The following is a 27500-nucleotide window of genomic DNA, read 5'->3' as shown; positions in this document are numbered from 1 at the left end:
GAGAGAGAGAGAGAGAGAGAGAGGATGGACAAAGTAGTCATCAATTTCCTGTTGGAAAGGAGAGAGAGAGAGAGAGAGAGAGAGAGAGAGAGAGAGAGAGAGAGAGAGAGAGAGAGAGAGAGATAACATGTCCTTTCCTTTCGTTGAGTACAATCCGTTATTTCATCGTCCATTTGATAAGCTCCTCCTCCCGCCTGGAAAGATTAGCTGGCTAGACCGGTTGCTATTGTATAAAAACATCTCTGGGACGAATTTATCAGTTAAACTTATCTCTGGATAAATCTTGGCGTCTTCCGGATCGCCCGATCATTTGGAAAAATACGATTAAAGCTAGAAAGAGAGAGAGAGAGAGAGAGAGAGAGAGAGAGAGAGAGAGAGAGAGAGAGAGAGAGAGAGTTCCCTTTATTGTTATTATGATTTATGATTGTACATTATTATCCCTAAATTACTTGTTACTGATCATTCACGTTCTGTTATTCACGACCCAACACCCCTCCCCCGCCCCGCCCCCGCCCCGCCCGGCCTCTCTACGACAACTACAACCCCATCAGTCGACTAACAATCACATACATAATTCACTACTTGATCAACACGAGCACACTCATTGGCCTTTTCTCGCCCCGGGATCGAACACGGGTCTACTCGCATGTGAGCCAGCTCTACCTTTTTCGCTAGTTCAGAGAGAGAGAGAGAGAGAGAGAGAGAGAGAGAGGAGAGAGAGAGAGAGAGAGGCGAAAACTGAGAACTTTCAACAAAATGTTAAATCATATCTGTTCGTAAATGCTTGTGTTAGGTTTCTGTTTCATTACAATTACTTATAGATGTATGAATGTAGATACATGAAAACATATGGGGCGCGCTGCGCACAACACAGAAAGCTACACCACACACACACACAGACACACACACACACACAACACACACACACGCGCAATATTTTTTATTTGGTGGAATAGTAAAGATTATACGATGACCCGCAATGTCAAGCTATTCGCTTTTGATAGCGTTTCAAAACTGTCTTCGTCTGCTGTTGAAACTACGAATTTGTGTGTGCCAAGTTGCTTCACAGGCGAAGATCAGATGGAATTTCACGTAATTTTGCTCATCTGACCGAATTTTTTTTTCAGTATTTAGATACAGCAAAGTGGGAATGAAGGAAGTAGGATTACATTTCGTCAAGACAAACAAACGGAAAAAAATATAGACAGAGAAACATCAATTGGAAATAATTCTGGATTGGCCGACACGAAAATAATCTAAAAAAAAAAAAAAAAAAAAAAAAGAAAAAAAAAAAAAAAAAAAAAAAAAAAAAAGACATTATTGACGAATGGCTCCTCTAAAATATACCTCACAAGACAGTGACCAAATATAAAAGGGAAGAGGACCACTCCATAGGATTGGGTATTTGGAATCGTTAAAAAAATGTGTGTATGAGAGAGAGAGAGAGAGAGAGAGAGAGAGAGAGAGAGAGAGAGAGAGTTATCAATTTTATGTTTCGAATACACTGAATTTTTGTGTTTCATGCCATTACGTGTGGATTGAATGAACAGTGCACTTTCCATAATATGAAAAAAAAAAAAATCTAATCTTAACTTCTAGCATTCCGAGCAACACAATGAAGATTGAAAGTTCACAATGACTTTTCATTCAAAATTTATTAAAATCTATGCACAGAACTTTCCGAAAACTCGCTCAGCCGTCACGATCAATCTGACAACTTTATAACCCTAAAACTCAGATAAAACTGGGACGCTAAATACGTATACAAGAGAGATTAAAAGTGGATGACTGTTGACAAACGGTTCTTTCTCTCGCAAAATTCCTCTTGCGTATGACCTCAAATCCCACTTGAAATCTCAGTTGCTTTGTGGGCTACGGAGAACTCTCCTCCTGGCGCACCCTGGGGCATAAAATGTTTAGGTGGAAGCGTAGTGCATCGCCTCCTGTTATTCACGCACCGTGAATCCCTTTAGACCTACAATGTTCTAATTAAACCCTCGGCAATGAAGTAAAAACTCCCGAGACAATCGGGCCTTTTTCTTTTCATTCCTCACTCCCGATGAAGCTGGGACTCGTTTTCAAAAAGCAGATTAAGAACAAAAGGAAGGCGGAAGTTCATAATGCCGGAGAGGAACAGACGTTGGACAAGTCGAAATCGACCTCGAGTGGTGTTTCTCTTGTCTAGAGAACACTCGTCTCACTTCCTTGAAGATTTCGGGTATAGGAACGAGAAGTACCGTGGGAGAAGGCGACGCTCCTCTCAATTAGCTGTGGTGGTGAAGATGATGATGATGGTGTTTAAAATAGGGGAAGAAAAATAGAATCAGAAAAAGGAGAAGCAGAAGACAGAGAAGAAAGGAGGAAACAAAAGCGAAAAAAAAGAGACGGCCATCTTCATTTTATCTCTCTCTCTCTCTCTCTCTCTCCATTTCCAAAACAAGTTAGCGGCCATGTGAGAGAGGACGAGAGCTAGTGATTCAAACAAACGTCAAGTGTGGCTCAAAACGTGGACGAATTCTCTTTTGAAACCGAGACAATAGCCATGGTCGTTGTCGAGTTTTTCATGTCCTTTCAAAATGCAGCCTCCCTCCCCTACCCACGTAATCCACATACACACCTTTATATTCTGTCATATTTAAAAGTGGAAATCGGGACGAGTATGATTGTAAGAGATAAGTTAAAGGACTGCGTAAACACAGAGGAAAGCCAATATTGTGGGAGAATAGAGACAATGGGTCAGTCGTTTAATAAAGGTGTACGGTGCTTCCATGATTCTGTTAATGTGCGCTCAGGTTACCTTCGGAGAAATAAAAGTTTCTTTACAAAACTGCTAATTACACAACTGCCATAATTTACCTGACGTCTAAATGTATCAAATAGAGTTCAGTTTCAGTCCTATAGTTTTTATATGGCAGTTTGTGATAATTACAAAGTAAGTTTTGAAAATTTAATGGGAAAAGAAATTTGAAAGTAGCTTTGACAGTGAGTGAATTAAATATTAAAATATTGATGAGAAAGTTCCAAATTCCCACGACTTAGGATAGAGAGAGAGAGAGAGAGAGAGAGAGAGAGAGATCACGTTACTTAATCAACACAAGCTTCCGTGAAAAAAGCCCTGATAATTATACGACTCTTAAGCCTAATTGGGTCTCCTCCATCCATGTATCACAATCTCTCTCTCTCTCTCTCTCTCTCTCTCTCTGGGAATTCTCGGCTTCTTGTTTTCGTATTTCCAGTGGCTGGAAATGAAAAAAACAGAATAAATATAAAATGAAAATGAAAAAAAAAAAAAAAAGGGCAGACAGCAGGCTGCCGTCTCAAATTTGGCTAGTGGAGGTCAGTAAACCCGATTCTGGCTAAAATCCGAGCGTTCTGTTTGCTGTACGACTAAACTTCGGAATTCTCATCAGGCTTCCGTGCTTTACGAGAGAGAGAGAGAGAGAGAGAGAGAGAGAGAGAGAGAGAGAGAGAGAGAGCGATGAACTGTGAGGAGAAGCTTAGATTTTAAATGTGAGTGTAGAAGGGGGGTGAGGTGGAGGTGACGATAGGGGTAAGATGCGGTGAAAGGAGCTTTGGAATTCTCCCCTTGCCTCAATTCTTCAAGGGAACCAAGGAGAATTAATAATAAGATAGACGAAGAACTGTATGGAAACCTCATACGTAAATAGCCACTTTAGACAGGGTGATAACTGGCGGAAGCAGGGTTGATTGTTTTTTTGTTTGTATGGTGTTTTTACGTTGCATGGAACCAGTGGTTATTCAGCAACGGGACCAACGGCTTTACGTGACTTCCGAACCACGTCGAGAGTGAACTTCTATCACCAGAAATACACATCTCTCACTCCTCAATGGAATGGCCGAGAATCGAACTCGCGACCACCAAGGTGGGACGCCAACACCACATACCAACCAGGAACCAGGGTTGAGGCTAGCCAAGGAGCTTCGGAATTCTTACTCTGCCTCGGTTTGCCACAAGAAACTAGGAAATGGGAAAATCTACTGTAGAAACAAATCTTAGACCTACATTCCTTTTAGACAGGAACGAAGTGGGAGTATGGGGCGGGTGACGGGGAGGGGGGGGGGGGGCGGGGGGGGGGGGGGGTTTGTGATGGAGATGAGGAGTGAGGCGTGTGGAGTGTAGGGGAGGAGGAAGGGAGTTTAGTGAGTTGGTGGAGGAGGTTAGGGGCATAGATAGGAAGAGAGAGAGAGGGTGGAGTGGGAAGAAGGGAGGAGAAAAGAGGGAGATGGGAGGAGGAGGAAGGGGGAAGATGAGAGGAGAAGGGGGAAGATGAGAGGAGGAAGTAGGGGAGAAGTAGAAGAAAAGAGGGGAGATGGGAGAGAGGAAAAGGGAAAGGATGAGAGGAAGAAGGGGGAAGATGAGAGGAGGAGTAGGGGAAGAAGGGAGGAGGAAAAAAAAAGAAGGAGTATGGGAGGAGGAGGGGCGATGATGGAGGAGGAGGATAGGAGGAAGGGGATGATGAAGGAGGGGGAAAGATGGAAGGAGAAGGAAGGGGAAGATGAGAAGAGGAGGGGGAAGAAGAGAAGGAAGGGGAAAGTATGGACGGAGGGGATGATGAAAGAGGAGGGAAGGAGGGAAATGATGGAAAGGAGGAGGAGGAAGGAGGGAAATGATAGGAGGAGGTGTAGGGGGGGGGGTGGATAATGGGAAGAGGAGGGAGCGGGGGGGTGGGGGGGAGAAAAGTGAGGGACGGGCTACGAGATGCTAAAGAGCTGCAATAAGAACAAACAGAAAAGTAAGCAGACAATCGATGGCGAAACCTCTCGTGAGTTTTTATCGGAGGGGAGATTGGACGAGGTTTATTGCAGCCACTGGAGAAGAGATGTCGCCAGCAGACAAAGGGGCGAGCAGAGAGAGAGAGAGAGCAGATGAGAGATGGAGAAGAGATAGCCGAGAGAGAGGAGAATTGTGTAGTAGATCCTCTCTCGTATAAAAGTGATGATGCCTCCTCTATAAAAGATACATTAAGATATTTATAGGATGAACTTTTGTAGCCTTTCCCGTTTTCCGTACTGTCACAAATTCTCCCTGGGAACTGGGCAAAGTTTGTTATTTTTCTTCGTCTTATAAATTTTCTGCAATGAAATGCCGGACGAAAGCTAAATAATTAAATAAACAGATATACAAAATAATGGAAAAAATATTTACAGAGTAAAAAATACACTCAAAATAAATTCGTATTCATCCTTTGAACGCTATCTTCTCTATGAAAATGGAAAACAGCGCTGTAAAAGAATGTCATGCGCGCAAGCTCGCCAGGGTTTGTATTTCTACCCCTCTGAGACATATTATCATCGGCAGAGTAATACTAAGGGACAGGCCACATTGAAGAAAAAAATGTCATAACTTATAGAAAGTCTGAGCGATTCCCATATCTGTAATCGATGCTCACGAGCTACACACACATACACACTTCACAAACACACACACACACACACACACACATATATATATATATATATATATATATATATATATATATATATATATATCCTAATAAATAAATCTTAAATATACTATCCTACAATTCCCTTATCTCTAAATCAACGTGAAACACCTTTTACAGACTTTTTAGGCTCGTCCATAGACCTTAGACGCCCCACAACAACAACAACAAGGTAGTATGAAGGCGAATAAGCGAAAATTCTCCTCCTACAAGAAAATTACCGAAAGGCGGACGAAGAGCAGTAAAGAAATCATCGTAAGCGAAAGTCACAAGGAAAGAAGGGTACAGAGAATGAAAAATTTCCCCTATAAAAGCTACATCCTCATCAATAACAATCCTTCACAAAAAGCTATTGAAGAAAAGGATAAGAATGTGGAGAGAGAGAGAGAGAGAGAGAGAGAGAGAGAGAGAGAGAGAGAGAGAGAGAGGGGGGGGGAGGTAAAACCAAGCCTAATCCCAGCAGACGAAAGAAATTCGCCTTTTTCAGGTCACGTGACTTTACATCACGTGGAGCTATACTGGTTTGGGCCAGTGAGTATCTTTGCCCCTCAGTGCCTTTGGGAGTAGTACTACGGCTACCTTAATCATATTCCGTATGGAAACAGACTGATCCCCGCTTTCATCTCATTTCTAATGAGAACGAAATTTTTTTTTTTTTTTTAACTCGCTTTTCATTAAATCTCACAGGCGGGATTCTATGGGCTGGAGAGGAAGTGTACTGGTTCGTTCGCTACCTAGAAAAAGAATGCTTTGAAGAACAGAGGTTTCTTCTATACTGAAGCAGTTTTGCGTCCAATGGGAGCGTACGTCTTATTTCTCGAATCTTCCGAATGTTTGTTTGTTTGTTTGTACTGTGTTTTTACGTTGCATGGAACCAGTGGTTATTCAGCAACGGGACCAACGGCTTTACGTGACTTCCGAACCACGTCGAGAGTGAAATTCTATTACCAGAAATACACATATCTAACCCCTCAGTGGAATGCCCGAGAATCGAACTCACGGACAACGAGGTGGCACTCCAACACCATACCGACCTCGCCACTGAGGCGCTATCTTCCGAATGGTAAGTTTGATTCAATTTTCGTAAATGCGCTGGAGTCTGTGTTCTTTTTATGATTAAAACCGAGGGTTAAAGTATAAAATTTGTATCTCGAATATAAAACCCAAGTACACTGCACTGGAGTCTTAAATAACTAACATGGTTATTTATTTTAAGAAAGATTTTCCTGTTATTACTGTTTTCCTTGGAATTTTAAATACTTATCAAATAGATTCTATAAATTCACAATTAAGCAAGATCTTGAAAAAACGTGTAACTCCTAGATATTCTAATATATTTTTAATACGTTTCCCACTCAATTTTTCGAAATTTGCTAATATTCAAATCAGTTTCCTTCTATTACAGGGGTTTTCAAACATTCTCACTATTTCTGTAGATCCTTTTCAAAATCTCAGATCAACTCAGCCGTATATTTTCATCCCAAACCTTGTATCTTAATCTGCTCTCTGTCTGAGTTCATATGAGCATTAGGTCTGGGTATTTGAAAGTCAGTCAGTCTTTGATTTGTTAATTTAAAAGTGAATTGTCTGGTATTACACTTGAGCTGTTCACTTACGCGTTTATATACTTTAGGACAGAAAAAGGTTGTCGGCATGTAAACATAATACGCAATTGGCTTGTGTGGAAAAATTTTCTAGAGACAATTAAATGTGGGTAGTAGACACCGTAGACATTTTCCAAATCACTTTCGTAAGACGAGAAAGAGAATTGACGAGTTTTTGTTTTCCCCTTTCGTATTCAGTTACAGTTCCTAACGAGCAATGAAACCAAAAACTAATTCTGCTAATAATACATAATAGTAGAACCTTTCGTTAAAAAGATATTTTTGGCAAGCATCTTAGTATACCGAGACGGAAATGTGATGGGGCAGAATACATCGATTTGAAAACTAGACGATATGAACTGAAATTAGGCTAGATCTTAGCTTGGAATACATGTAAATAATAATAATAATAATAATAATAATAATAATAATAATAATAATAATAATAATAATAATAATATAGTAGATATAGAAGTTGAATCTTTCTTGAACTAAAAACAAACGAAAGAGAAAAATACGCAGCAATCTACACCACAGACATCAACATGGCTAACGGAATCACCAACAACACCAATGCAATTAACAAGCGGAAAACGGCGCGTGATAATCTGAATGGAGAAGAGACGTGAACGAAAATGAAGTGAGAGAAAAAAAAATGACAAAAAACGAGATGAAACGAGAGACGATAAGAGTGATTAAGGCGAACTCTTCGGGGGGATTTTACGCCAACTAAAGCTGATGAAGGACACGGCTATCGGCTCTGGGAAACCGACAACAGAGGTGGTTGCTCAGAGAGGTGTTTACCGCCACCCGACCCACCCTCTCTCTCTCTCTCTCTCTCTCTCTCTCTCTCTCTCTCTCTCTCTCTCTCTCTGCATGTAGGTGTTGCTCCTTTCTTCTGCAGTTTAACACTTTCTTTGTTCATTTGATTTTTCTGTCGCCGTTTCTCACGATTTGCGCTTATTTTGTATATTCGTTTTCTTTTCCTTTTCGGTGTGTGCCTGTTTCTTTTACTCGATTTATTTCTATATTTATTCTCTCTCTCTCTCTCTCTCTCTCTCTCTCTCTCTCTCTCTCTCTCTCTGTTGTCCCTCTTTTCTGCAATGTAACATTCATACTGATTATTAATCTCCTCACACTTTCCACCCCATTCTTGGAATTTTTATTTACCTCTTTGTTCATTCAATTCCACTCTCTCTCTCTCTCTCTCTCTCTCTCTCTCTCTCTCTCTCTCAAGCGGTCGGCCTGTCTGTCTGTCTGTCTCTCTCATACACGTTGAGTTTCGTCTTATTACCCAATGTAAATTTCTGTTTCTCTTTCTACTTTAAATATGATTTTAACTATCTTCTTTTTAGCACTTCCTCCTCCCATTTCTTTAGTTCCATTCTTATTTACTTAACCCTTTCCCCCTTCCCCGCCCCTATTTATCTCCCTCTCTATCTACCTCTCTCTTATCTTGAACGATGTCCACATTATCATTCTGATGCCCAACACGTCATCACATTTACTGAGGACTGATATTCCACATACACTGCTTCACAGTTATGGTTAAAGTGTTTTTTACCCTGAAGGGAATATCAAGTTTCAGTTCCAATCAAGAATAGGTTGCTAACACCGAATATCTGCAAACAGGACTTAATGGTTCTTATCCCGTGACTCTAACAAACTGCTAATGTCTTCGTTATTAACACACTACGAAACACCATGAAAATTATTTTTTATACCCTTATTAATATTGTCTATTATTATTACTATATAACTAGTGAACTCATATAATTCAAATTGAATGCGTGATATAAGAGATGATCGGGAGAGCGAGTCCAGAGACCCTATTTGCAAAGGGGGCTCGTACTTACTACCATTACTTACATAGTTTAATAATAATATTATCATACCAACGAATGAAATCTTATAGTTTACATGAACGCGTATTTGTTACGCACCTACTCGATTCATATTGTCTTGACGACAATAAACTATGTACAAATCATACCTGGTCTGCCTTGACTGACTGACTGACTGACTGAGAACAGAATAATGAGCGAATACATGAGGGGCGAATCAATGAGGGAACCAGCACTTCATCGACTGAGTTCTGTCACAATACTTAGTGAGGGGGACATGCATTAATATATGCATTACGCAACGCAGGGTCACGTGTGCGGATACACAATCTTTATTATTTTGATAATATAAGGGGATCGGGTAGGAATACTCGCGAATCACGGTGTGCTTAATAAGCTACATTACTGGATACATAATCTTTAGAATACAGGAAGGAACTAACGACCTCCGCCACGACATTCAAAGGTTACGTTAGACTCGTATTCATAATACATAGGTTTTGATTTATAGATTGTAGGCATAATGCCAAGCGCTGAGACAACTCAGGTCAATCAGCGTCCAAACGGAAATTAACTGTGAAATGGTTTGAAAGGCTTATACGAGTTTTAAACTTATTTCTAAAAAAAAAAAAAAAAAAAAAAAGCTATTACGTGGATATAAAAAATTGTAGAATTGGAGAAATAAACTATTACATGGATATAAAAAATGGTAGAATTGGCCGATTTAGTTAAGGTAAGTTTTTGCTCAGGAACTATTCAGTGTTGTGTTGGCAGAAATTCTAAAAATTACGTAAAATCATTTATCCAGAATCCCTCTTATCTAGAAAGCATTGTTAAAAAAAAGGGTAAAACAGACTGAATGTTTCAAATAAGGTTTGCCAAAATCAATACAAAGAGCAAATCTAACAGAATATTCAGACCAAAATTTAAACAAATATTTCCATAGCTAAAACAGATCGCAAAACAGACAGAATTTTTCAACTAATGTCGTACAAAATCAATTCATAATGCAGGACTGGTTGAACTATTTACTGAAGATTTTAAACACTTAACATTGAGAGGAAAACCAAAGCAAAACCAACTGAACTCTCTCAACACAATTTTGTATAACAAAGACCAGAGCCAATGAATTTATCAAAGAATTATTTTTACACAGAAAAAAAAGGTAACTGAATTCTTTAAAGAAGTTTTTGCACACTCAACTGCTTATGTAAAATCAGCGGATCACATAAAGTGATTGAATTAAATCGTTTACAGAAGGACATCAGAAATATCGAAGCACTAAAATAAATTGAGAAAAGTTTTACCAAACTAATGGAAAGTACAACATTGTTGAATTTGGTGAAGAAGTTCCCTTACAATCAACCGGAAGTATGCAAGTGATCTAGTTCTTTCATCATTAATAAAATAAAAAATGCTTGGATTCATTAAACAAGATTTACAAACAAAAAGGGCGAGACTAAATGAATAAGAAAAATTGAAATAGTTAAAAAAAATAAAATAACATTTTGCATTACAAACAAAAAAAGGCGAGACTAAATGAATAACAAAAATTAAAATAATAAGAAAATAAAACGTAAAATTATAAAATCTTTGCAGTTGATAAATACTGCAAGATTCCAACAGCAAATGAAAGGGGTTTGAAAGTTTCCTAATTTGTTAATGAATGAGACTCATACAAAGGCCAACGGGACTGAAAACCGGACATCGAGGGAGGAAAGAAGCGATCAAAGGGAAGGAGGAAGAATATCACTTGCAGGAGGGAAGATTATGGGAATCTGGGAAGGAGGAATTACCAACGGAATTTCAGAACGTGACGGTAAAAAACAAAACAAATAAATAAAAAAAACACAAAAAACGAGACCGGGTAAGTTTTAATAAATTTCTGAAATGGGACATTTTTATTTTATTTTAGTTTCAATGTCCACACAGTTAATCATGTTGGAAAAGGCATGATTTAATTTGAAGGTAAAATATCTAGAATATTCAGCAATTGATGTGTACATATATAATGTCTATGTATATATATACATGCACACACACTCGCATACATACATACTCATACTTAACAACATATACAACCGTATAACTACTTACTTCAACTTTGAGACGCCTTGGCTTATTCCTGTCTTTATAGATGGTTTTAGCATATGGCTTATGTGTGACTTGATATGATATCCCAGGGATTCAAGTTAGCATTCCATCATAAACATACGGTTTTATCACGTACTCCTTTAGGCCTTAGGCGTCCATTTTATGAGATAAAAACTACCAAGAATTAGTGTAAAATACCTTGTCTATAAATAAATCTCTGAATACTAATTGCTTGATCTTTATATGGGTGCTACTACTATTTTATGGTTACAATAACTAAAGTGGAAGAGGTTTAAATCCTGATAAATTCTGCGAGGAAAATTATAATATTGAAGTGTTAAATAACATAAAAAATATTAACGTCCTCTGGATTGGCAGATGAGAGCTCTGTTTTTTATTCCTTAGCTATGCCTAAGTTGCTGTAATATCATTCACTTCCATCTTCATTCATATGGAAATTGCAACTCCAGTACGCGTCTATGAAAGAACAACTACTAATTCTAAATTCTTTTAGTAATAATTGGGGCGAACTTGTGGGGAGGATATGTCGCTTTACATAGAATATAGACGATGAATTTTAAATACAACTCACCCAAACCATCTCTCCAAATCTTTTTTTTTTTTTTTTTTTTTTTTTTTTGAGCAGTTAATCTATATACATCATGAATTCAGAAATTTATTCAGCGAGATAAATACATATCTAGATTGGGTACGCGAACACGAAAGACTAAATGTCATATTTATAAAAACTTGGATGGTTTACCGTTTGACCTTCTGGTACTCGTGTCCTGTTTAAATGCAGTCCTACTGGTGCACCTATCAGTGTCTATGGGTTAATACTACAATGGTATTTTTTTTATTCCCTCTTCTTTACGGTAGTTGCGTGAAAGGAAACAGTTTTGTCATTCAGTCTTCCAAGCCTTTATATATATATATATATATATATATATATATATATATATATATATATATATATATATATATATATTGCGTGTGTGTTTATGTTCGTACAATATATACATTATATATAATTATACAAATATTACCATCAGCTTTATCAATGCATATACATTCTAATGCAACAATGAAACAAACGCAATACAGTTATGAGATGGACATCCATCTTGCATAACTCGATATACTAAAGAGAGCGAAGGAGAAAGTAAAAAAAAATTAAAGAAGATGAACGCCAGAACAGAAGAAATACAAAACGACGAGGAGAAGAGAAGAGAAGAGAAGAGGCGAGACAGGGAAACCAAAAACTAGCAGACAGATAAGATGACGATATTTCAAAACAATATATTTACCGACGTCGACGTTAACCAACATGGCCTGTGCTTGCGTGTTTATATGTTGCGTGGCCGTGTATACAGAGAGAGAGAGAGAGAGAGAGAGAGAGAGAGAGAGAGGGCGGTGGTCATATACAACAGAGAGAGAGAGAGAGAGAGAGAGAGAGAGAGAGAGAGAGAGAGAGAGAGAGCAGGGGGAGTCTCCAAAGCGAGCTGACTGTGACTAGTCGTGTCGAGAGCAGCCGCGCGGGAGGACGTGGGAGTGTGGATTCGCTGCTTTGATGCGTGAGTTTCCTCTGTGAACGTTCCGCCCCCGAAACGAATATATCCTTCTGTAGCGTCTCTGTGTGTGTGTATGTGAGTGTCTCTCTCTCTCTTCCTCAGGCTCTGGCCTCAGCCTCCTCTTCCTCCTCCTTCCTTCTCTCCTCCTCTTTCGCTCCGAAGGTAGCGTGTGACTTTGGAGTGACCTGGGCTCTGTCCCGTCCAGGGCGGCATTAAAGGAAGAAGAAGGACGACCGTGTACCAGACCGCGTTTCGGGGCATCCCAAGAAGAAACAAAGAGTGTTGTTGGTTGCCGGAGGAGAGAGAGAGAGAGAGAGAGAGAGAGAGAGAGAGAGAGAGAGAGAGACTTGCAGAATACCATCACACACGACAGCCAGCCATCCAAGCTCTGACCTATACCCTACAACAGACTCTCTCTCTCTCTCTCTCTCTCTCTCTCTCTCATATCTATTTCTGCCTCATTTCCAATTTCATCTCATCAAACGCATCATCACGTTTCATACGTTAGCCTCACCCTAAGTGTCATCATATTCACGGGGTGACACTTATATGTATCAAGTGGATATTTTTTTTTTCTGCGAAATATTCTGCCGGGAGAGGTGACTCGAGTGCCTGTCTTTTTATGCAGTTCAGCTAACGCACCGATCTATGAAGCAATTGTAGTGAAGTGGCCTGGTCTGGCCTTCGAGCGGAATAGAAAATATACCACGAATCCACACACATACACACACAAACACACACACACACATTATGCCAATTCTAATACAATATGAATTAAAAGTACACTCGTCTATTGTGCTATATCTCCTCATTATATTATTTCTATTCTTGGCTCTGAGTGGTATTTTGTCACGGTGTTTTGGTGACGCCTGAATATTTAGCACTCGTTCGGGATACTATTATGCTGTAATAATTACAAGTATCAGTAGTGAAACGGTGAGTAATATCCAGTATGGTGCAAATGACAGTGAAGGAATTAATAACAAGGTGAAAACCTTATGGTTGATTTCTGTGATCATCATTCTCACTAAAATATTAAGTAAACAATTATTCTCGAAAGGGACCATGTTATTTTGAATATTATCTCATACCTCGGCATTGCTATTATATCAAGGAAATACAGTAAATATAATTTTATAAGTGCAAATGACGAGATGTTTGCGTGTATTTGTGAGTGAGTGAGTGAGTGAGTATGTCTGATTGAGAGGAGAGAGAGAGAGAGAGAGAGAGAGAGAGAGAGAGAGAGAGATTTGTTGATTTATTGTATCAAACTTATCTGCGACAAACTGTGGCGATGAATTATGTGCAAGTTTATTAAATTAACAGTTATACATACAATTTTTTCATAGTGTATTTACGTCTCTCAAGTAAAAGTCCGATTTCAGTTTCGTTAAAGGAATAGTTTCGCACACACAGTGTCGTCTGCTTACGCGTGGAGAGTATTAAGTCCACTCAGTCTCCTCACGGTACGTAAAGTGACGACCTGACGTAAGGTGCATTTGGTCTTCCTATGTGAAGTGCCGCTCTGACCGAAGGTACGGAGTATTCTATAGAACCTCATACGCTGCCATAACCTGTGTTTCGTCGCCTCAGGACTGTAAAAGACAAGTATGTAATACGTTGGAGTTGGTCTCCCTTAGACCGAAAAGTACTAGTTTCACGTGCGTTGTGCGTTATTTTCAGCCTCCTTACGTCGGTTTAGTAGCAATATAACTTGAGAGATGTTTCTCTTCATTCCATAATAGTCGGCTGTAAGCTGTGGTTAGACTCCTTATGGCTATTAAAATGCCTGTCTCGTACAAGTTGTGTTTTGCCTCCTTACATTATGCAAGAGTCAGTCTGACGGACATCCCGTTTAGCCTCTAGACGTAAAATGCCTGTCTTATTTACGTTGCGTTCTGCATTCTCATTTCTGTGACGCAAGACCCTAATGTTGTATGTTGTAAAGAAACAAACGAATGCATGCTATTTTTAACCTTACCCATACACAGTAACAGTCTAGCTACAAAGGTTGTAACCTTCTTATGTCTGTATGGCAACTGTGAAATAAGTTGAGTTTTGTTTCCTTGAATCTGATAAAGTAACAGCTTACAAAAAAAAAAAAAAAAAAAAAAACTGTTTTCAACCTAGTATGTCTGTGACAGAATAGTTTAATGTAAGTTGTGTTTTGTATTCCAACATCAGATGAGCAATGATATACACTGTGTTTAGTTTCCTTAAAGCTGTAAAGTAATTAGTTAATGTAAACTGTGTTTAGTCTCCTTACGTCTGTTTCAAGTGAATTGCTTTAATTGGCCTCAAACCGCAAAGTCACAGCCTAACAAAAGCACATTTTTAAACTTGTAGTTTACAGGTATCATAAACTGTGCTTACTCTCCTTAAGACTGTTAATAACACAATTGTAAGTTGTGTTTAGTGTTCTTCCACCCACAGAGAAACAGCCTCATTGTAAATTGAAAGTCTGACACAGTTAGCATTTAGTCTTGATGCATCTATGAAGTATAATAATGACAAAACAACACTTCTCACAGCTACAGAGCAACAGTTAGCCGTAAATCGTAGCAAGTAATAAACGGATATAAGTTGCGTTTACTTTCCTGACATCTGCAAAATTCGTTTCCGAGATAAATCAAGCGTATCCTCCCTATATTTGTGAAGTATGGGTTTGATTTAAATTAGCCTCCTCTTATATCACCTGTGTAGGAGCAGTCAGGATTTTAAAAACAATCCGTACATCTGGAAAGTGATAGCCACTTAGTCTCTCAGGATTTGTAAAGTATTTGACTGAGATAAATTGCCCTTTGCCTCTCTATGTAAAGCATGTGTGATCTGCCTGAACTGTGTTTAGCTCTAATCATATGTAAAATAAAAGTCTGACGTAAAGTAACAGTCTGACATAATCTGACGTAAACTGAATAAAAGTCTAACGTAAATTGGCATTGTCGTCTTACGTCTATGAAGCAAAAGTTGATTTGCGTTCCACTCCTCAAGTCTTTTAATTAAAAGTCTGCCTGTCATCTTGCGTCTGTGAATTAAAAGTCTGCCTGTCATCTTGCGTCTGTGAATTAAAAGTCTGACGGAGATTACACCTGTTTCCTCATGTTTTTGCAGCAAAGTTCTAACGTAAACTGTACCTGTCACCTTTACGTCTATGCAGCCAAAGTCTGACGTAAATGGCGCATGTCATCTTGTGTCTGTGCAGCAAAAGTCTGACGCAAATTGAGCATGTTACTTTACGTTTGTGAACGAACAGCATGACGCAAATCGATCCTGTCACCTTACGTCTGTGAAGCAAACGTCTGACACATATTATGTTTATCTCTTTACGTCTATGAAGCAGAAGTCTGACGCAAATTGTGCCTCAGATTAGTCTATGAAGTAAAAGTCTGACGCAAATTATGCTTGTTACCTTACGTCTGTGAGTGAAAAGCCAGACGCGAAAAGTGCTTGTTCCTTTACGTCCGTGACGTAAAAATTCTTCTGTAAAGTCTATCACATCTCCGCGTTTGTATAAGACAGATAGAAATGAAAGAGGAACTAGAGAAGAAAAGCTCTCCTGACGGTGCCAGACGAGCCTCGTCGAGCGTGTCTTCGTCAGATTAAATGAATGCGCTGTTATGGCCAGAGTATTAACGGGGACAAATGAATTAGCTATCTCATTACCGTTATCTGTTGCGTTGCAGCCCGGCGTATACCGTGGAATAAACGTAATTGGTAAAATTCCGTTTTACACGACACCAACTGAGTGATGAGAAAACGTAACCGTCACATTTCCTCCTTTCGTGATTAGGATAATTGGGGTAAATAATAATGACCGTAATTCTGACGGCTATAAAGTGGTACTTTACAAATGGCGCTTATTTCACAGCTAAGTTGTAAGACAACAGAATGTAATGGGGAGGGGGGGGATCATATTGCAATTCAATTATCCTAATTATACACTAAAGTTGGTGATATATGTAATTTATCGTCACTCAGCTGACAAACTGTATCAAAACGATTGTTGGTGAACTATTTCATAGCCATTCAAATAGATGAATCATTCGTTGCAATTATTATCGTTTCAATACCATGCGCATAGGAACAATGTTTAAATTACTTTAATTATCTAAATAATCGACGTTCATATTACAGACTTCGTGAAAACTTTCCGAACGCGGTCATTTACACACAAACACACGCACATACAATATATATTACTTTATAACACACACACACACACACACACACACACAAATACTACTGACGAGAGACTGATTCCAGGGAAAGGAAACTTATCGTCACTACCCACAGTTGTCTACTTCCTAATTCTTCATCTTCCCATCCCTTTCCACCATTCTTTCTTTCTCCATTCTCTCTACTTGACCATATTACCTCAAAACACTCCGATTCATTTATTTCCATCATTTCTAATTCCAATTCGGAAACAATTCATCTCAACAAGCTCTACCTTCCTTCCTTCAGCTGTATTCAGCGCCCACATCACAGTACCATAAAGGAGGCTTGGCTCAACAATACGTGAACTTTTTTCATAGAGAACCCTCTACGCTTATAACCTCTTGTAAAAACCGTTAAGATTTATTGTATCAGTTCTTTTACTCATGTAAACCAACTATGAGAGTCAACTACTTCCATTCCTCAAAACACTCCGATTCATCTATTTCCATCATTTCTAATTCCAATTCGGAAACAATTCATCTCAACAAGCTCTACCTTCCTTCCTTCAGCTGTATTCAGCGCCCACATCACAGTACCATAAAGGAGGCTTGGCTCAACAATACGTGAACTTTTTTCATTGAGAACCCTCTACGCTTATAACCTCTTGTAAAAACCGTTTAGATTTATTGTATCAGTTCTTTTACTCATTTAAACCAACTATGAGAGTCAACTACTTCCATTCTGGACAGTGTTGGTTTATGAGGCGCCAATGGCTTAGGGTACTATTGTCCTTGCGTCTCAAGACACAAAAGGGGCCCTCATGAGGGGTGCAGACCCCCTGTTGGAAGGAATTTCCCAACAAAAAACGAAGGACATCATTCTCTGAGGACAACAGTATTTTTTTTTTTTTTTGCCGTCGGTCTCCGGGTGAATAAAATGTCACGATTCTTGTCATTCCGCAATAGAAAGAAATACAACAAATGACAGAAGCATAGGGCCGTAGCTCCTCCCTTCGTACTTTGGTCGCAAAAACGCAAACGAGATGCTCTCTCTCTCTCTCTCTCTCTCTCTCTCTCTCTATCTCTCTCTCTTCTCTCTCTCTCTCTCTCGTAGTAGCCATCTTGCTTGGTGAGACGTACCCGCGTGAAGTCACAATAATCAACAGATATCACAAGTTTAACATACGACTAGAATTTGAGAAATATCTAGAAGTGTTCGTGAACTATCGGTGATAAGATTAGTGTGAAAATAGTAGGATAAAGCGTCTTCTACGTGTACATTTTGGTACAAAAGCTGTAAAAGATTATGAAGTTTAAAAGTACCTTGACAGACATAAGCATTGCACACAACTTTCAAGTTTAAATTCAAATGAATTTTAACTGATACATACATTACATAGTATATATATAGATATATATATATTATATATATATATATATATATATATATATATATATTGAAGCACTGCATTTAAAACATTAAGCCACCTTGTAATTCAACTCAGTTAGTGGATGAAGTGGTCAGATTAACGAGAAATTAAGATAATTACAAGGCCTTATCCCTCAATTCCAGCGAAAGTCCACCAGGAACTACTCGCGTTTATACCGTCGGTGAAGCTGTTGGTCCATAAAAATCTGATAATAATAGGGAGAACTTGTTTGAGAGAGAGAGAGAGAGAGAGATTGTTATTTGTTCTTGTATAACTTCTTTGTCAAAATGTAGATCGTGGGTTACGCATAATGTATATTAACTAAAGTTCATTTAAATTTAAACCTGAAAGTGTGTGCAATACCTATGTTTGTCCAGGTACACCTAAACTTCATAGCTTTTACAGATTTTGTACCAAAATGTACATCGTACGTTGCACGCAAGGTACTAGGAGCAAATGCCAAGGGACAGGTGAATCGCAAAAAAGATAAATGTAATAAATGTAACATGCATTTAAATGTGAAACTTAAACTGGTACACTTAAAACTTCATAAAAGTGTTGCAGTAAAACAGATGAAGTCAGCCAGACTAACTAGGAATGAAATTTGCGTTCAAAAATGACATCGCCTTGTTATGCAGGGAGAGATGAAGGCCTGGGAGATTGCATTATTTTGTGTCTGCATATTTGGTTGCTGGAGACACATCTTGCTACGCCAATTTCCACACCTTCTCAACTTTCTTCCTCTGTTTTGTCTAAAATTCGGATTCCAAATTCGACTTCAAACACAGGGTGTCCCAAAATAAATTAATCCAAATTAGGAATGCTGTAATCAAGTGTCTTTTTTATACAAAGACACTCAACTCGTGATTCCTGACTGTCAGGTATATAAGATAAGAAATGAGAACATCTATTCTCATTTCTTATCTTGCGACGCAAAATTTCTCACCTTTTTAACTTTCTTCATCTGTATTGTCTAAAGGATTTTGGTCAACATACATAAGAATGTAGGAAAAACGCAAAAATTCGACTTCCATTACAGGGTGTCCTAAAATATATGCAGGCAGATTTGGCTACTTTAATTAGGCGATTTCAAAAGTATCAAGATTTTAATTTCTTTCTGAGTTACGATATGCGGTAACATCTTAACAGATTTTTCATATGATCTTTTTTAGAGGGAGAGAGGGAATTGGCAAATTTTTTCAACATAATACTGTTTGACATAATCACATACAGAATGAAAAAAAAAAAACACGATACAGTTAAAGGTCACGCGTGTTCAATATATGCAATAAAAGTGTTACATGCACACGAACTAACGTGAAAAATGTACATAATAATTAGCCTGACTCTACGGAGTATAGATTTATTCATTATGCAAAGAACATACTTCACGCTTAAGTTGCCAGTCTAATTTATGGTGCTGCGGTTACACCTGGACCGCCCCCCGCCCCCCTAAACCAACCCACACATCAAGACCACTTGGATAAGAACCGCTTTAAACCGTCTTGATCCCTGAGGGTCCGAAGGGTCTGTCCTCGCGAAGATATTCAGAGGTAGATTCTGGGTCTTAATATTAATTTTAGTTGTCAGTCATATACTGGTTGTCATTCAGTAAGCGTGACAAATTATCCCCGATCAATCATGAAATTCGTATGAAACCACGACATATCTTTTAATACACCTTGCGAATTCGTACAATACCCAAGACACTGAATGGACGAAAGGGTCCCAATGCTGTTTAACAGCCTAATTTCCATTAATAATATTCATAATAAAAAAACTTCAGGAACTTTTCTCACGAACGATTTACACCTTATCAGTTTAACAATCCGTCACACTTTTGCAAATACTGAATAAAATACCTGTACGGTGGGTCCTACGCTTCGCTAATGAGAGGCTAAGATTCGAATCCTGGGCAATACGAAGCGCTTACTGTCTCCAGGGTCCCAATAATTATATTAAGGGACTTGATAGTTGCAATAATATAGATATATATGTGTGAGTGTGTCTATATAAATAAATAAATATATATATATATATATATATATATATATATATATATATATATATATATATATAGACATACATACATTACCGACAATCGGCGAGGTTTTTAAATGTTGTTCCGGAAGACTGCTGAAGAAAGTCCAACCCTTGCCATTGCTATCGATCGCCCCACTTATGACTTTTATGTCCTTCATTATAATATAATTACAATATAAAGGTAATATGACGCCACTAGTAATCAGACGGCTGATACCAAGAGCCTGGATGAAGATTCTGGAATCTATGCGAGTACAAGAGGAAAAAAGCCTTGAGTACAAGAAAAAAAAAGAAGGTTTGATAGTACAAGAAAAAAAAAGACCTTGAGAGTACAAGGGAAAAAATCTTGAGAGTACAAGGGGAAAAACTTTGAGAGTACAGGGGAAAAAAGCCTTGAGAGTGCAAGAAAAAAAAACCTTGACAGTACAAGGGATTAAAACCTTGAGAGCACAAGGGATTAAAACCTTGAGAGCACAAGGGAAGAAAACCTTGAGAGCACAAAGGAAGAAAACCTTGAGAGCACAAGGGAAGAAAACCTTGAGAGTACAAGGGAAAAAAACCTTGAGAGTACAAGGGAAAAAACCTTGAGAGTACAAGGGAAAAAACCTTGAGAGTACAGGGGAAAAAACTTTGAGAGTACCAGAAAATAAAACAGCTTTGATAGTAAAAGAGAAAAAACCTTGAGAGTACAAGAGAGAGAGAAAAAAGACTTAAGAGTGCAAGAGAAAAAAAAAGCCTTAAGAGTACTAAAAAAAAAAAAAAAAGCCTTGAGAGTACGAGAGAGAGAAAAAAGCCTTGAGATTACAAGAAAAAAAAGGCCTTGAGCGTACAAGGGAAAAAACCTTGAGAGTAACAAGGGAAAAAACCTTGAGAGTACAAGGGAAAAAAAACCTTGAGAGTACAGGGAAAAAAACCCTGAGAGTACAGGGGAAAAAACCCTGAGAGTACAGGGAAAAAAACCCTGAGAGTACAGGGAAAAAACCCTGAGAGTACAGGGAAAAAAACCCTGAGAGTACAGGGAAAAAAAAATGAGAGTACAGTGGGAAAAAAACCCTGAGATACAGGGAAAAAAAATGAGAGTCAGGGAAAAAAACAGCTTTGATAGGACAAGAGAAAAAATAAAAACCTTGAGAGTACAAGGAAAAAGAGCCTTGAGAGTACAAGGGAAAAAAGGGAAAGTAATAGTACTGTTCGTCTCTTTTTGTCTGGCAATTTCGTTGAAATGGTTGAAGTGGTTAGTTAATCATACTACTACAGATACCTATGACTTGCTATGATTTATTCTTGGTACAGACTCTATAACGTGGTCAAACCTTTCAAGATGAGCAGGTTTTTTTTCTCTCTATTCTAAATTTTCATCTCGTCCTGATGAGTCTGAGATAGAGAGTATGTCTTCCATGACATCAATCTTAAAAAAAAAAAAAAAACTTTATCCTGTCCAAATTTGCTTCCTTTTCCCACGAGGTTAGGGATAGAAAGTAGCTGTTCCATAGCTTCTGCCTTACGAAACAAATGTCATCATTCTGATGCAAGTAACGGAACTTCCCCGAAGTTTTCGACACCCTGTTTGCCTACCAATGACTTTCGTCTGCTAAGATGCATGATATCTTCAGCTTTGTCGCGCCGCTCTGTCCATCGGGAAAATGGCGATGCTGGTTTAAATCCGTTACCGTTTTCATATATATATATATATATATATATATATATATATATATATATATATATATATATATATATATGAAAATGGGATCATTGGGCAATTGCTCTCTTTCTTTTGACTTGTTGGGGTGTTGAGTGGTTGGGTGATCTAGACGAATATTGTTTCTGTTTGTAATGGCCTAATGGCCTTATTATACGTATTTTTCATGTTTTTTTCTTCATTTTGCTTTTGTAAGGGCTTTCTTGCTCACTAGCTTTTATGTTCTGTATTACTTTGTGCCCCGAAGATGTGTTAAATACACGAAAGTACTTGGCACGCTGTCTTTTCTTTTTAAAATTTTCCCAGTGGCTTTAGCTAATAAACAAAATCACTTGCTTACTTTTGTGATTTCTTAGTGTATATATACATATATATATATACACACACACACACACACACATATATATATATATATATATATATATATATATATATATATATATATATATATGTATATATATGAAGAATTGCTCTGATTATTCCAGCCACCTATGGAAAGAAGCTTCGTTCTCACTTTCTTTTGAAAGTCGTTCAATTCAGATTTGGATATTGTATCTCCTCGGGTAAACAGACGTAATCAAAGGGAATTCAGAGTTATCTAGACAGGTCCCTTTCTTTCGATGCCTAATATCTTCTTTATCACTGGCAACGCTCGTTGCTGTTCGCCTTGTGGCTGGATACGGAAAGTAGCAGTAAAATGACTTATCTTGTATCATAACTTAAATCACATCGTAAAATGTTTGTAACCTGGAATTATCATTATCAAATATTTTTTTCCCTAGTGAAGAATGGCATGGAATAGGAATTTCAAAGGCCAAGCGCAGGGACCTATGACGTCATGCAGCGCTGAAAGGAAAATTGTCAGTAAAAAAGTTTTAAAGGTTTGACAGGAGGAAAACCTCGCAGTTGCACTATGAAAGAACTGTTAGGAGGGGGTGGAAAGTAACACGGAACAAAGTGAATATGAACGGAGGTACAGTAAAAGAAATGAAAAGGGTTGCAGGTAGGGGCCGAAGGGACGCTGCAAAGAACCTCAAGTAATGCCTACAGTGCATCGCATGAGGTACACTGACAGCACTACCCGCCTTCGGGGTATCCCAAATTAGAAACTCATTCTCATTTTCCTCCCCTGTCAAAGATGTCCCTACACTACAGTATAGTTATAGTAGATTCACATCAACCGTGCATTTGACGTCTAGGCCAGTCCCTTACGACGCTCCTGATTGGCTGTTGATAAGCCATGTCGGTGCTGGAAACTCTCAGTCTCTCTCGAGAATTCACATAGGCAGGATGTATGTTCCACCTCTCCTGAAAGATGTATATTTCAGGAGAAATGGAACATACATCCTGTCTATGTGAACTCTCTCGAGAGACTGAGTGTCCAGCCCTGTCATTGGCTTATCAACAGCCAATCAGGAGCGTCGTAAGGGACTGGCCTAGACATCAAATGCACGGCTGATGTAAATCTAATATAGTACTGGTACCTCTTTGAATAGGATTCGCCGGACCTCTGGCGACTTACGAATGCCACCAGTTCCTTAAGTATCATGTCACGTAAATTTTATTATTAGTCTTTTACGTTGGTGAGAGCTCGCCCTGGAGAGTGAACGACTGCGATCATGTGGTTTTTGGACGACTGCTTTTAACTGGAAGCCAATCAACGGATTCTACTAGAGACGAATTTAATTATTAAGGTTGTCGGTTATCGTTTTCAATTCGACTAGATCATGTGTCTGTCCACAGGAACTACTCCTACTAGAAAGGCTAATATTAGAGTAAAGTACACTTAGAGAAGTTAGACATCTAGGTGACAAGAGGCCAAAGAGGCCAGATGCAAATTAAAAGGCAGAAACCAATGCATATGGGGACTAAAGGCAACAGAGAAAAGGTAGGGAAACAATCGTTTCGAAGCTTAGAAAAAAAAAAGTATGAGAGTTCGAATATCATTCACCGACTGATGAATACAAATTCGGTATACCAAATCCTACATCGTTTTGAAGCTTTTAGAGAGAGAAAGAGAGAGAGAGAGAGAGAGAGAGAGAGAGAGAGAGAGAGAGAGAGAGAGAGAGAGAGAGAGATGGATAAAATGAAGTCGTGGGTGGTCCAATCATTTAACGGATAAAATTCGGTATCCCAAATCAAGGTCTAAACTGCAGGTGGTCGTGATTTTTATCGAGTGATTTCTTTTTTTTTTTTTTTTTCCTTCGTTGTTTTACTCGGCACGATCTCTCGCGTGACTCGGGTAACCTATCTGCAGACTTTATCAATTGTACCGGCGGTCCACTTCTGCTTAAAAGTCACATTCGTTTCAATGTTTCGTTAACTGTTCGAATGCGGAATGTTGCGAGAATTAACAAGTTAGGTGATATCGTTTGTCGAGTGATTTACTGCCCTCAAACTTTCAGGTTTATATTGGATATTAGTGAATAAGTGAACACATTTCTAATTTATCTTTTAATTAGCGTTGTACTGTTCACATCTTCCTCATATCCTTATCGGCAATTTGTTCGTCTTGTGACTGATTCTGGATTCTTTGTCGGTTGATTTATTGCCACCAAATTCCAAGGCTATGTTGATTATTCAATTCAAATTCAAATTCAAAAGCTTTATTTCGGACAAAATTTACCGCAGACATACATACACATAAACATACATAAAAAACCTTCAAACTCTAAAAGGATGGAATTGAAAATAAGTATGAGAAATGATTATGAAAGATGTGAAAAACAGTGATTAATCTATTCGAGAATAATCGAATAAGTAGCAGTATAATTCATTTTTTTCCAATTAGCGTTGTATTATTCACGTTACCCATATTTCTATTTACGATTTGTTTGTCTTTCGGTGGATTCAATATAAATCTTCCTATATCAAGTTAATCAGATTTTCGATGATAAAAATAATAAAAAATGCAAAATTAATATCTTTATATGAGTCTCTTTTGGTGGTTTCAATATAAATTCTCCTATATCAAGTTCATCAGCGAAAAAGTTAGTTAATACAAATTTAGGTTTTCGACAATAAAAAACAAATGCAAAATCACTTTTTTTTTTAATGAAAATAAGTAGTGGGAATTTCATGCACGAAATTTTGTACCACAGGAGTTTTTTTTTTCTTTCTTTTTTTAATGAAAATAAGTAGTGGGAATTTCATGCACGAAATTTTGTACCATTCGAGTTTTTCTTTTTTTCTCTCGACACATCTTCGTCTCATGCCAGTCTCCCGCCCGTTGAAGTGCACCGACAGCCTTCAGTCATTCACAAACAGATGCGGCGGCAACTTCGCGCTGTTCCAACAAGGGAGGATTGTTAGCACTGTCAACACTTCATCAGTTTAACTGGCAACAAGAAATCAATATAGCAGCCCAGAAACACAGAGTCTTCTCAAATGCAGTTCACACAAGACGGCCTTTGTTAGCGGAGCAAACACTTCCGTGAATTAAACTGACGAAGGGAAATCGATATAGCAATTCGCCAGCCTATTAACAAGCTACTTAGCGCAGTTACCCCTCAAGCGTTGGTAATTGGCGGCTGCTCACGTTTTCATTCCGTTGAACTTCAGTGGTTGAACTGAATTCTTTCATGGAGAGTTTCTTTGCTTTAACTTAATTTTTTCAACTTCCTTATCTTCAGGAATTCAACTTCGATTCGGTGGGCAGAATAAAACCCGTCGACCAATCGAGTGATAGGAGGAATTTAATCTCCAGTTTACGAAACAAATTTCAGAAATACTAAAGTTCCTCGTTGGACGAGTGTTTTTCGCGCTCGACTACCAATCCGGTTGTCCGAAGTTCGATTCTCGGCGCGGCCAACGTGGAATCAGAGGAATGTATTTCTGGTGATAGAAATTCATTTCTCGATATAATGTGGTTCGGATCCCACAATAAGCTGTAGGTCCCGTTGCTAGGTGACCAATTGGTTCATAGCTACGTAAAAATATCTAATCCATCGGGCCAGCCCTAGGAGAGAGCTGTTAATCTTCAGAAATATTCAAAGAGTATCACTATTATTATTATTATTATAGCGTTAACCTTGTTATAATCATCATCATTTTCACCAATCGCCTCAACCTTATCATTATCAATTCACTGTTATCATCATCATCATCGCGTCTCCATATAACGAATCTAAAGCATAAAATAACAGGAAAAAAGTTAAAAAGAAAAAATCGATAAAAGTATCCCTCGTACTAATTCCCTAACACCAGAAAGAGAGAGAGAGAGAGAGAGAGAGAGAGAGAGTCTTTGGGTCTATCAGTTATCTGCATAAACCTCAGCATCCCACATCACCAATCATCTGCACGTTTCTGGGATTTACCTTTTCTCCCAAAGGGATGCCCTCCCTTATTCAATCAAGGGATCCCTAGCGCTTCGTTGGTCTCTCTCTCTCTCTCTCTCTCTCTCTCTCTCTCTCTCTCTCTCTCTCTCTCTCTCTCTCTCATACATTATGTGATTTTTTGTTAATTATCTCTCTCTCTCACACACATTATGTGGTTTTTTGTTAGTTCTCTCTCTCTGTGGTTTCAGTTTAACCATGTATGACACTGCTTCACTTAGTGGTGATGTCTGATGTACAGGATGCTTCCATATTTTTTGTGATTCAAATTTTTTTTTGTCTAGATAATATGAACAATAAAATTTTTAAACTATGCAACTGGATCTTCCAACCGAATTTTTTCGAATTCTACTATTAATTCTATAATTTATCTGCAAATATATAAATAAAATGACAATAAATACTTTATAATACTGCTCACATTCCCTTCCGACAGCTTGCCATAAAATTTTTTAAAAATTTTACTTTTGAATATCATAAATTAATACATACTGATTCGCTTGCATCGCTGTTTATGTATTTATTGCCTTATTAACCTCTTTGTTAATGTATTTATTCCTGTATTAACCTCTTTCTTAAGGTATTTATTCCTTTATCAACCTCTTTGTTTATTTCCAGCACTGAGTGCCAGGGGGTGGGTAGTGGTGAGGCAAGGTGAACATGTCAACTCGAAGGCTTATCATGGCCTGACCTGTGTTCTGGGTAGCATTGCCGTGACCTAGCATGACCTGACTGCTACCCACCACCAAGCCATCAACGCCATGTGCGAGGTCAACTCCTGCTGCTGTGTCTCTCTTCGCCAAGGGTGCATCATCATCGGAGGCATCACGATTGTGAGTGTTAACTTTTGTTAATTTAATTATATATATATATATCTATATATATTATATATATATATATATATATATATATATATATATATATTATATATATATATATATATATACCATTCTGAGCAATAAATACTTGTGATGGTACTGGGACTTTATGGACACACTGTATGCACACACACACACACACACACACACATATATATATATATATATATATATATATATATATATATATAATATACATATATATACTATATATATATGTATATGTAAATATACACATATACATACATATATATATATTATATATAATTGTAATAATTACAGTGTCCTCTTAACCTCCCACTACTTTTTGGATACGCTTGTACCCACTAAGCCTGAGATCCAAATGAAAAAGCAAATGAAGAAATTTTGACTCTGGGGCAG

At 38.1% G+C, this 27500-nt stretch overlaps 1 protein-coding gene and 1 long non-coding RNA gene across 2 annotated transcripts in view; one reads left to right on the top strand and one right to left on the bottom strand.

Moving 5' to 3' along the window:
• Positions 1–27500, bottom strand: part of LOC135206131 (uncharacterized) — a 171366-nt gene that overhangs the window by 19386 nt on the left and 124480 nt on the right. The gene's annotated exons all lie outside the window — the stretch shown is intronic.
• Positions 12522–27500, top strand: part of LOC135206130 (uncharacterized) — a 124099-nt gene continuing 109120 nt past the window's right edge. The window contains exons 1-2 of the mRNA XM_064237380.1: positions 12522–12581; positions 26860–27074. Of these exons, the coding sequence (XP_064093450.1) occupies positions 27003–27074 (72 nt within the window). The 5' untranslated portion in view covers positions 12522–12581; positions 26860–27002. The remainder of the gene's footprint in view (positions 12582–26859; positions 27075–27500) is intronic.

This window comes from Macrobrachium nipponense, chromosome 29 (assembly GCF_015104395.2).
Source record: "Macrobrachium nipponense isolate FS-2020 chromosome 29, ASM1510439v2, whole genome shotgun sequence".
In the NCBI taxonomy this organism is placed as follows: Eukaryota; Metazoa; Arthropoda; class Malacostraca; order Decapoda; family Palaemonidae; genus Macrobrachium; species Macrobrachium nipponense.
The sequence above is the reverse complement of the archived record's forward strand: the minus strand, read 5'-3'. Positions and strand labels throughout refer to the sequence as shown.